The sequence below is a fragment of the Myotis davidii genome, unplaced genomic scaffold (genome assembly GCF_000327345.1).
Source record: "Myotis davidii unplaced genomic scaffold, ASM32734v1 scaffold217, whole genome shotgun sequence".
Classification (NCBI taxonomy): Eukaryota; Metazoa; Chordata; class Mammalia; order Chiroptera; family Vespertilionidae; genus Myotis; species Myotis davidii.
Genome location: NW_006290034.1, coordinates 2,002,163 through 2,013,204, shown reverse-complemented (window position 1 = coordinate 2,013,204; position 11,042 = coordinate 2,002,163). Strand labels below are relative to the sequence as shown.

Here is an 11,042-nt window from a genome sequence, read left to right as displayed (position 1 = left end):
GGAGCCTCGTGCCCTCGCCCAAGTGCTCGGCTACGTGCCAGGTGACAGAACTGTCCTGCGAGAACGCTGCTGACAGTAGTCCACTTCTTTACTGCCCTGGCCGGTCTGGCTCAGTGGATAGAGCGTCGGCCCAGAGAGAAGGGTCCCAGGCTCGATTCCAGTCAAAGGCACATACCTCCATTGCAGGCTCCATCCCTGGCCCTGGTTAGGGAGCGTGGGGGCGGGGGGTTAACCAATGGATGTGTCTCTCTCACTTTGATGTTTTCCTCTCTGTGTGTCCCTCCCGCTCTCTTCCACTCTCTCTATAAACCGATGGGAAAATACCCTGGAGTGAGGATTAGCAACAACGACAGGAAAGGACTGGGGGAGTAAGAGGGTTGTGGGGAGAAGGAAGAACACATGTCGACAGTCAGTTTCAGGTGAGCAGTAACCAGCCCCGGGAAGTGAGCAGGGAGATGCCTGCAGACGCGGCTCCCGCACCCCTGGACGCTCCCGCCGGCGGCCTGCCTGTCGGGGCTGCTCTTAAAATAAAAGCAGCAGCCTGGCCGGCGCTGCAAATCACCCCAGTCTCCCCGGAATTGGGAGGAAACTTAGAGGCCACCATATCCACCCTCTCGTCTTACAGATAAGAAACCGAATGAAGCCTGGGCGATAGCGGACTCTCCCCAGCATCCCAGAGCCACGCGAGCGAGAAAGCGTTTTTCTGGTTCGTGCTCAGGACTCCTCGTACCCACAGCCAGGCGGTGCCCAGAGAGCGGGGAACAGAGGGACCAGGAGGGACGGCCCGAGGCTTCCGGCTGCCCCGTCAGCGGGCGGAGTTGGCATCTCAGTCCTCGTTCCCAGGCTGCGTCCGCCCATCACCTGGTCACCGTGCTCAGCCGGCACCTGCCACGGCTGAGTCTCCCCAGCACACGGCGGGGCTTCACCCCGCGGCTGTGGCCCCCAGGGCAGTGGGGTGTCTAGGAGCCCAGCCTCCCTCGTCAGGGTCTTCAGGGGGCGCTGGCCCTCCCCAAGGACGCCGGGCAGTGACGCCTCTGTCCCTGCCTCTCCCCCAGCATCTTCCTACCTGGCCATCCCTCGTCCCTAAAAAGCTATTCGAGGTCGCAGATGTGGTTGAAGTCCGGATGGCTTGTCTTCCAAGATTCTGCCCCAGCCCAGCATGTTACAGAAAAGTCTAGAAATGGTCACATCCAAACTCGGTCGCATGCATGTTACCTTTCAGTGCTCACTGGGGGCGAGACGTCTCATCCAAATGAGCTTTGGAAAGTTTCACCTAGTTACGGGGGAAGCTGTACTACACGCAGGGCTCCTGATTGGTTTGCCTCCTTGATAGGGGAGTAACTGGGCTGGTAAAAGCGATTATCATCAGCCTCCCATTCACTCTAGAATGTCCTTTCATCCAAAAAAGGTACATTTCAACAGCCTTTTCATATAATTTTTTCTGGAAATATCCTCTCTGGGTATTCTTTTTGTTATAACACCTGCACAGCCCTGGAATCGCAGCCACACACTGCGGTTCCGAGATCCTGCCGTCAGCTACGAAAATAAAACCCAAGAGGGAACAGCCCATCGGTACCAGGTCCACTCTCTCCATCCGATCAGCTCCCAAGCTGCCGAGAATCCCCCCGCGCCCCCTCCCCCCCGCCAGGCCGCAGACAGCGGGGCCCGGGGCCAGGACAGCGTCAGCACCCCATCACACGGAGCAATCCAAGTACTTACGGCATAAGCACCTATCAAAAATGCTGCGTTTGCTCTTTTCCGCTGGTCGAAGCAGGTGTAATGCACTATTTTCTTTCTTGATAAACTGTATGACTGGAGAGAGAGTGAAAGAGAGTTAGGGTGGCCGCAGCCACAGGTGGACAGATGCGAGACACACCCTCTCTTTCCTCTCCGCCACGGGCCCTGGGAACCGGCACCCCCTGGGTTTCTATGGCGTTTGGACGTGAGTGTCGGGAGTGGAGGGTTCCCAGCTCAGGCTCTCTGCAGCTCATCACGATGGAAGAACTGGCACTGGACCACGTATGTGTCTCCCCAAGAAAGGAGACGCATACATTGGAAATAACTGAGTCACTAATTAGCATCTTTATCGGAGAAACCATTTCTGAAGATTTACTCGGATCTTCCATGTAAAGTCCTTTTTCACGGCCCCCCCCCCCCCCCTATGCCTCCTGCATGCCCTGCCCCCCCCCCCCCACACACACACACACACGCCCGGAACAACGGTCTATGCCGTGCACATTAGATAGTTGGTTTTGACACATGCCCACTAGTCCATTTCCCTGTTTAACATGTGTACGTGCCCACGTTAACGAGAGCACCGCACTCATGCCTTCCTTCTTAAAAGCGTGTCCTATACAAAGCCCCTCTCCATGATCTGGAAATAAATGGTCAATAGAAAAAGATGAACCATCAACAGGATTCTCTCAGCAAACATCTTAACACAACAGCCGTGTATTACATTCCCGGGTTCAAACAGGTATTGAGCACCTGCTGTATGCCAGGCAATATGCTGCGTGCTCAAGCATTCAGCTAAACCCAGAATAAGCAACATGGTGTGTGTGCACATGCCAAACAGGAAAAGAACTGTGCAAATAAGAAGGCCTGTTAAAACGAAATCAAAGCATTAATCAGAACTCAAACATAAAACGTGGAGCTCAATAACATCCTCTCAATTTCCTCATATTTCCAACATTATAGTACTTTTTGGTGTTGTTAGTGCTCACCAGAGGATATTTTTTCCATTGTTTTTTTCAGGAGAGTGGAAGGGGGAGGAAGGGAGAGAAAGAGAGAGACATCGATACGTGAAAGACACATCCACTGGTGGCCTCCCGTACACACCCCAACCAGGGGTGAGGAGCGAACCCACAACCCAGGTCTGTGCCCTTGACCAGGAATCAAACCCAAGACCCTTCAGAGCGAGGGGCAACGCTCTAAACACTGAGCACACCAGCCACGACCCAAAGTTATAGTATTTTGACGAACGGTTTTCATAGTACAGACACGTAAGTAACAATACTTATCCATAAACTCACACTGATGGTAAAACAGCTTGCGATACCTTGCACACTGACCACCGCACACAGAATATCTGCGCTTAGAGACCCCTTGGGATGGAACGGAGCTCAGCGACCCGCCTGCCTTTACCCCCCAGCACGTCAAACCCACGGCCACGGCGGCATGCCTCGCTTATTTGGCCCGTGTGCACCTTTGAGTCTGACATGCTTGCTTTACCCTCATGTCCTCCCAGGAGGAGAAACCCGTCCAACTCAGAAGTCATCCAAGAAGGCCCTGTACATTCTGGCTTTCACCCGGGACCCGGGGAGCCCAGTCCAGAGCCCTCCCGCCCGGGCCGGGCGTGTCTTTGATAACCAAGCCCCACGTGTTCCGAACACGGCACTGTCCTTAGCAACTTTCAAATATACGATACAGTATTATTAACTATAGTCACCAACTGACCTGACAGTAACTGACCTGTTTAATAAGTTTCCTATCTGACTCTTAGGAATAGTTTTAAAACTGCTAGCATTTACCTTGCTTGGGCGTTTTTGGAATTCAGGTGTTTTTCTCAGTTAATCTCAAAAGCACTCCAGTTGAGAAATACCTGCTCTGTGAAGCCAGGCCAGTGTCTCCCAGGTCAGACCCGTTCCTACCTGAGGAATGCAAACCAACTCCCGGTGAACGGTAACGGGGGAACGGTGTGAGCTGCCTAACTTCCCCCCCTGCCCCAGCCAGGCCTCCCTCTGCTGGGTCGCCCTGCCCCAGCCTTACACCAGCAACACCGATCAGCAGAAGACCATCTGGCACTAGAAGGACAATGTGCAGGCATAACAGAGCTTCTTTTATCACAAAACATTTTGCCAGTTGCAGGTTCAATCCCGGGTTGGGCACGTACAGGACGCAACTGATCAGTGTTTCTCTCTCACATCAATGTTTCTCCCAAACAAACAAATAAACTGCTGATGTTGAGCATAAATTCAAATTTTTAAATAGCACTCACGCCCCCAGAACAGGTCTGTGGACTGCACGCAGCCTGGGCGCCCGTTTGCTGAGGCTGGCGGGTTCCGGGGGCGGAGGGGGTGGTGTCTGCTCCACCAGCAAGAGCGGAGCCCGGGTTGTGTGACGCACAGGCTGAGAGCGATAGCGAGGGGACGCCAGGCACTAGCTCCACAGCGCCCGGTCTGACGGATACCCGACGCTCAGCAAGGGGGCATGCTGGCCGAGGCTGCCACAAACGGACCGGCAAGGGCCAGTGCTGACCTCATGACCGGTACGGTCACGTTCCACAAGGGAAAAAGCCCTGGCCGGTCTGGCTTAGCGGATAGAGCCTCGGCCTGCAGACTGAAGGGTCCTGGGTTCGATTCTGGTCAAGGGCACAGGCCCGGGTTGTGGGCTCGATCCCCGGTAGGGGGCGTGCAGGAGGCAGCCAATCTATGATTCTCTCTCATCATTGATGTTTCCATCTCTCTCTCCCCTTCTCCCTTCCTCTCTGAAATCCATAAAAATATATATTTTCTAAAAGGGTAAAGAAAGAGTAGATAAAAGGTGGGATGTGGTATTGCCTATCTATCAATTCACATCCTGAAACCTCCGGACATCCCCTCACCTGCACTGCTTCCCTGAGCGAGAGGCAGAGCTTCAGCGCGCTCCTGGGAACGGACAGGCGTAACGACGCGCATACACGCTTAATGGCACTTGTAAACCAAAGTCCCATGAGGGCGAGGACAGAACAGCACAAATCAAGGTGGAGGCCTCGACCCCGACAGGCACTTCCTGTCGCGGGAAGGAGAGCCTGTGACCGGCTGACAGGCCGTCCTAGTGGAGTCACTCCTGGTGGAAAACCAGCCCCGGCGACTCCGCGACAGAGGGCAAGGCGGGCCACAGGCCGCTCGATCGCACACGGCCCGGCCGTCCTGGGCGCTGTGACATGCACACACCATGCTTGGCTCAGGACAGGAGGTCACAGACCATGAGCCGTCAAAGCCTAAAGGTGAGGGAGGCGGGAAGCTAGGAGCCAAAACGCAAGAACAAACAACTGAGAGAAGCGGTGTCTTCCCTCGGGGAAGGCGCTTGCATGCGGGAAAGTGAAGGCTTCTGGTCGCTGGGTGAGGACACCGTGTTTCCTTACGCTGCGCCTCAGCCCGGCTGCGCTGCGGAGACACGAGCACGGCCTGGGGCATCTGCTCACAAACCAAAACGCAGCCCATGCAGCCCACACGAGCGAGCTCAGCCGGAGACGGGGTCAGGTTCAGTGGTGACGGCCCAGGGCCCGGTGGCCGAGGCGCCATTCTCTTCCAGGTGACCAGGCTAGCCCAGCCACGGCCGCAGCCATCCGCGTCCCCATAGCAACAGCGGTCATCGCTCTGCAAAAGCCATCAAATGTGCTAACGGGTGCCCCTGTGCGCAGCCAGGGCCTCTACACGGTTTACCTCCAACCTGCCCAGGAAAGGGACGTTCTTGAACATTTTCTTTGGCTGCACACAAAACAAAGCACGGTTTACGTCTTCGCGCGGCGCTCCCATGAAACGGGGAATGGTTTCAGCAAAATGGAGAGGGTGGCCCATTTCGTTCCACACCCACTCCGTTAACGTCTGAGTCAAAAGATCAGAGAACAGCGGCTCACGGACATCCTGTGAGCAGGCTGCTCCTACGGCCCACAGCACGTGGGGATGCTCTATAAAGGGGGTTCCTCTCGCTCGGCCGGCGTGGCTCAGTGGTTGAGCGTCAGCCTATGAACCAGGAGGTCACGGCTTGATTCCTGGTCAGGGCACAGGCCTGGGTGAGTTGCAGGCTCGATCCCCAGTGTGGGGTGTGCAGGAGGCAGCTGATGGATTATTCTCTCCCATCATTGATGTTTCTCTCTCTCCCTCTTCTCCCTTCCTCTCTGAAATCAATAACAATACTTTCATTTTAAGGGGGGTTCCTCCTGCTGGGGATTTCTGAACGGCCATAAGGGTCCCAAGTCTTGCAAACTCCATGGGAGCTCCCTACCACGTGAATTCATGCTGCCTCGAACCCCTGACACCTCTATACTCCACAGGAACTGCCTCCAGAAGGTAGCTCACTTCCCCTCCCCCCGCCCCCAAAGCCCATGACCTGAGGCAGAAGATAACCTGGTGAAGAAATCTCAACATGTTTTCTGTGGTTGTACTGAGAGGGTGGTCTGATCCTTATATCAAAAGGGCTTTTGTGTGCAAGCACCCGATACGGGGGCGGGGCCGGCTCCCAGCTAGGATTACGGCGCTGATTCACTCAGCATCGGGGACATGCGCCGGGCCGCCATCTGCCAGGTAGCTCTGTGCTTCAGCACAATCGCCCGTTTCACCGGCCCGCCCCTCCCCATTCCACCCCGAGAGGGCTCCTGAGCTCTTTTGTACATTTCCCATTACATTTCTGTCAATATGCTCTCAGACCTTCAAAAGCAGTCCCCAGGAGCATTGTAATTGGCCCGTGGGGTCATCAGACCAGGTCTTTGGTGTGTTTTTTAAATCACTGCCCTAGAATGCCCCCTTTTTTCAGTAATGCTCTTAGATTTCCCCTCCACCCCGGCTAGGGTTTTCTTTTTCTCCGGGGAAAAGTGAAATCAATAGTTAAAACTGTATTAACTATTTTAGAAAAAGCTGGTTGAGCCATATCATGTTTATAAAACTTTCAGATTATTGAATCGGTAACAAAGATTTTCTTAAATGACTAAGTTTGAAGGAGGTATTCTGTTTTTTAAAATACCACTTCTGCCTGGCTGGTGTGGCTCAGGGGTTGAGCACTGACCTATGAACCAGGGGGTCATGGTTCAATTCCCAGGTTGTGGGCTTGATCCCCAGTGTGGGGCGTGCAGGAAGCAGGCAGTCAATGATTCTCTCTCATCATTCATGGTTCACTCTCTCTCTCCCTCTCCTTTCCTCTCTGACATCAATAAAAATATATTAAAAATATAGATCAATATTGACTATGTGACCCAAATTCCGTGATGACTGCCAGTTCATCACTCTTACTTGGCAGGAAAAACTGAACTCCTGGTCGGACAGGAAAACGTAGGCTCCAGAGCTCTGCCGGGCAGCGCTGAGCCCCTCCACCCGCCCCCGGGCACCCAGGGTAGCGCAGACTCAAGGCTCGGAGCATCCACCCGGGAGCGAACCGGATGGGCTCAGAACGACACCGAAAGGCTGGGTGCTTCCTTTCTCAGATCCCTGCCCAGTGACTTCCTTCAGCTCCGGTGCCAATTCATCCTGACACAGGAAAGAGGTCGGCACGCCCTTCGGGGGGGACCCATTTCAACTTCTGTGGGAGCTTCTCCCATGAACTCCCAAAGACCAAGATTACCACCCGACTGGTGCGCGCCGCACTCCTGTCGGTCCGAGCTCACCGTTCAGGGTGTTGAGACCAGAAGAGAGACAGCACCACGATACTCACTTTCAGTTTCTTGTTCAGCTTACAGCAGTATCTGTACACCATTGCCAAGTTCAGAGGTCCGAAATCTGCATAGAAACTGGGATTAAGACAAAAATGGGAGTTAATACACATGTGATTGCTCATTTTCTTTTCATTAAAGCTGCAATCGAATTTCAGTTATCTTCAGGAACAGGGTCAGTTTATAACAGATTCACAGAGATCCAAAGGACTAGCGGTCCCACCACACAGGCACTCGGGACTACAGCCAGCGGCTCGTTAGGGAGCCAACCAGACAGCTCGGCGTCCCCCTCCCTTTCTCTCTCTAACCTGCCAGGAACTTCACCTGCCAGGCAATGAACCCACAAACACAACACGCCTGTGGCCTCCACTTGCCACCGGGTGTATTTCTTTATCACCTACTGAGTCACAAAGCTCGTGGGCTCTGGGTTCCAATTCCAAATACTCCACGCAAACCTCGCTCTCCATGCACCCGTGGCCTCTGTTCATTCTCCCCGGCCTCTGAAATGTGTGACTCACCAGCTCATCTCCCTCTCTCCACCCCCTGACATCTCCAGGACACGGTCATCAGTCTGCAATCACCCATCACCCCGAGGAAAACAGCTCCTAACCTGACGCCAGCACCCGCCTTTTCCATCTTCGACTCCCTGCTCAGCCTCGCACCCACAGGTGCTCCCACCACCTGTGTGAGCAGCACCAAGAGCTAGTAGCCCGGCCAGCACGGCTCAGCGGTTGAGCCTATGAACCAGGAGGTCCCAGTTCAATTCCCCGTCAGTTCACACACTTGGGTTTCAGGCTCCATCCCATTAGGGGGCATGCAGGCGGCAGCCAATTGATGATTTTCTTTCATCATTGATGTTTTTCTCTCTTTCTCTCCTTCCTGCCTCTCTGAAATCAATTTAAAAATATATATTTTTTAAAGCTAGCTAATATTAATAATAGGAAGAGGGCAAAGGGGAGGCCAGACATGATCCGCATGGCCATCTGGGCAGCTTCACCAGGAAGCTGCAACGTCACACTCCCCAGGGAGCCACGGGTCCACTCCCCACAGATCACTGGGCAAGGGGTCCAGCAAAGGGGTGGGCGGGCACATGCGCAGTGAAGTCAGGGTGACACAGGGGAGGTGCTTGTCTGTCAGTCTAACCTGGGAACAAAGATCATTGGCTGGAGGGGCAGAGGCCCTGCAAGCACGTGAAATCCTGAAATGGTCATTGGTTACGCTCCTAATTATAACCCCAAGACGGAGAGTTCTCCCTTCTGCTCCTACTGCTCACTTCCCTTCCACGTGAATGAACGAGTGAGCAGACGGCCCTTACCTGGCTGATGTTGTGTTGTTGTTTTTCACAAACTCTAGTCTAAATGGTTCCATTCCCGGAGGAATCATTGCTTAGAGCACGGTGGTACCTTATTTCCCATCCCAGAAGTTTCGTCTGAAAATGTTCAACTCCTCGGCCAAAAGATGAGCTACATTCCAAACAACGCTCATTCATTCAACAAAATGTATACCCACCAATGGAGCAAGGCAGTGCCAGTTAGCATATTTTTTATTGAATTTACTGGGGTGACATTGGTTAATAGAAGTGTACCGGTTTCAAGGGCCAGTTAACATATTAATCCAAGAGTGTTGACAATACAAAAAAAATTTAGCTGCTTTATAAATAGATGAAAAACAAGGCACGCCAGCTCTCCAGTGTCTTCCCAGCCCCGCTGACATCTGTCTGCTCGCTCACTCGCTCACTCGCTCACTCACACACTCATGCAGGGTCTTTACCGAAAGCCAGCTGACCGCCCTTCCCTTACCCACAGGCGCTCACCACCCAAGGACAGGACAAGCCAGTGTATCATTCCAGTGTGACAACGACTGAGCCGCAGTGGCCTCCGACGCAGAGGGGCGTGACACCCGTGTGGGCGCGTGTACATAGAAATCGTGGCTGACATTCACCCGCCCGGCCCTCTGGGCCACACACACCGCCCAGTAGCCTCCCTATCACCAGGCGATTATCAGCATCCCTCCGGTCAGACAATAAAGCTCCTATACCTGGCTGAGACTCCGAACAGTCAGGTTTCAAAAAAGCCGAAATTGCTCAACAAACACTGACCTAAGGTCAAAGCACCGTCCGAGTTTTTGCCGGAGCCCTCCCGCTGCAATAAGCTGCAGTCACACGGACGCTGGCCCCCGGGGAAGAGACTGCACGTCCAAGAAGCGCCCGGCCCCACGTCCGTGACAGAGAACCCGGAGGGAAACTGGGAAGCAAGGGGTCTGGTCCCCCCTGGGTGCCTCGTGTCCCTGGGCTGGTGTCTCTGCCTGTTGGGCCTCCACATCCTTACCTACCAAATGAGCTGCTGAATTCACGGCTTCTGAAGTTCTTTCCTGATATTAGGTGGTCTTACCCGCACGATTTCTATTCTATCGCGTCACAGTCATTCTGGCCGCTGTATGTATTTCAGACTATTATGTATGATCGTATTTAATTTACACATCACATGGTAGGTGAAAAGGAGGTTCTATGGAAAGTAGTCTCTGAGCTGATCTGATCATAAATTCCTACCTGGGCAGGTCCTGGAGGGTAGTCACGCCCCAGACACGGAACATTTTTAGTAAAAGGTTTCTCTTTGCCTCGAGCAAGCCCTGTCCCTTGTTCTTGTGCCTCTAGGCCAACATGCCTTTGAAGTAAATGAAAAACCACCGTCCAGAGAGCACAGAGGTGACTGTAACTGTCCTGGAATTCCAGCCCGCCTCGCTTTCTCCCACTCTCCTGGGACCTGCCTCCCTTCTCTCCGTAACTCCAAACGCACAGCTGTCTTTCCCTGCAGCATTTTAGACCTGCTTCCCGCACTGTCATCCATGTGGCTCCAGGACATTCTTGTAAAAATCCTCTCCAGGCCGGGACGTTTCGTGACCCGGGGCAAGCAGCGGGGCCACCTCAGGCTTCCGCTGCGGCTTCTGCACAATGGTTTGGCCTTCAAAGCCAAGCAGCCGGTCCGATGGTATCCAGGGACCTCCCGGCATCAGGGCCTGCGATTCTGTGACCTCCTCCTGGGAGCAAGTCAATTCATGACAACCCGCTTGGAAGCCGAGACAGTGAAAACAAGACTCCAGGAATGCACTGGGGAGGCTCCATTCCCTCCCACGGAACATTCTCGGGCGGTCTGGGTTAACGCCTCCGTCAACCGCAGGATGGAAGGCGAGTGGGCCACGCAGACGGTAGACGAGTGGCTTTGGTACAAACCAGATTGATGAGCTGGGCTGATGTGGCTCAGTGGGTGAGTGTCGACCTATGAACTAGGAGGTTAGGGATCAATTCCCGGTCAAGGCACATGCCCAGGGTTTTGGGCTCGATCCCCAGTGTGGGGTGTGCAGAAGGCAGCCGATCCATGATTCTCTCTCATCATTGGTGTTTCTCTCTCCCTTCCCCTCTCCCTTCCTCTCTGAAATAAAAAAATATATTATTTTTTTAAAAAAAGGAAAGAAGCCGAAACCGGTTTGGCTCGGTGGATAGAGCATCGGCCTGCGGAATCAAGAGTCCCAGGTTTGATTCCGGTCAAGGGCATGTACCTTGGTTGCGGGCATATCCCCGGTAGGAGATGTGCAGGAGGTAGCCGAGAGATGTTTCTCTCTCATCGATGTTTCTAACTCT

General features: G+C 53.8%; 1 protein-coding gene across 1 annotated transcript in view; it reads right to left on the bottom strand.

Moving 5' to 3' along the window:
• CDC14A (cell division cycle 14A) overlaps nt 1–11,042 on the bottom strand; it is a 64,544-nt gene that overhangs the window by 41,369 nt on the left and 12,133 nt on the right. Inside the window, exons 3-4 of the mRNA XM_015563512.1 lie at nt 7,408–7,483; nt 1,720–1,812 (exon numbers count right to left, since the gene is read on the bottom strand). Of these exons, the coding sequence (XP_015418998.1) occupies nt 1,720–1,812; nt 7,408–7,449 (135 nt within the window). The 5' untranslated portion in view covers nt 7,450–7,483. The remainder of the gene's footprint in view (nt 1–1,719; nt 1,813–7,407; nt 7,484–11,042) is intronic.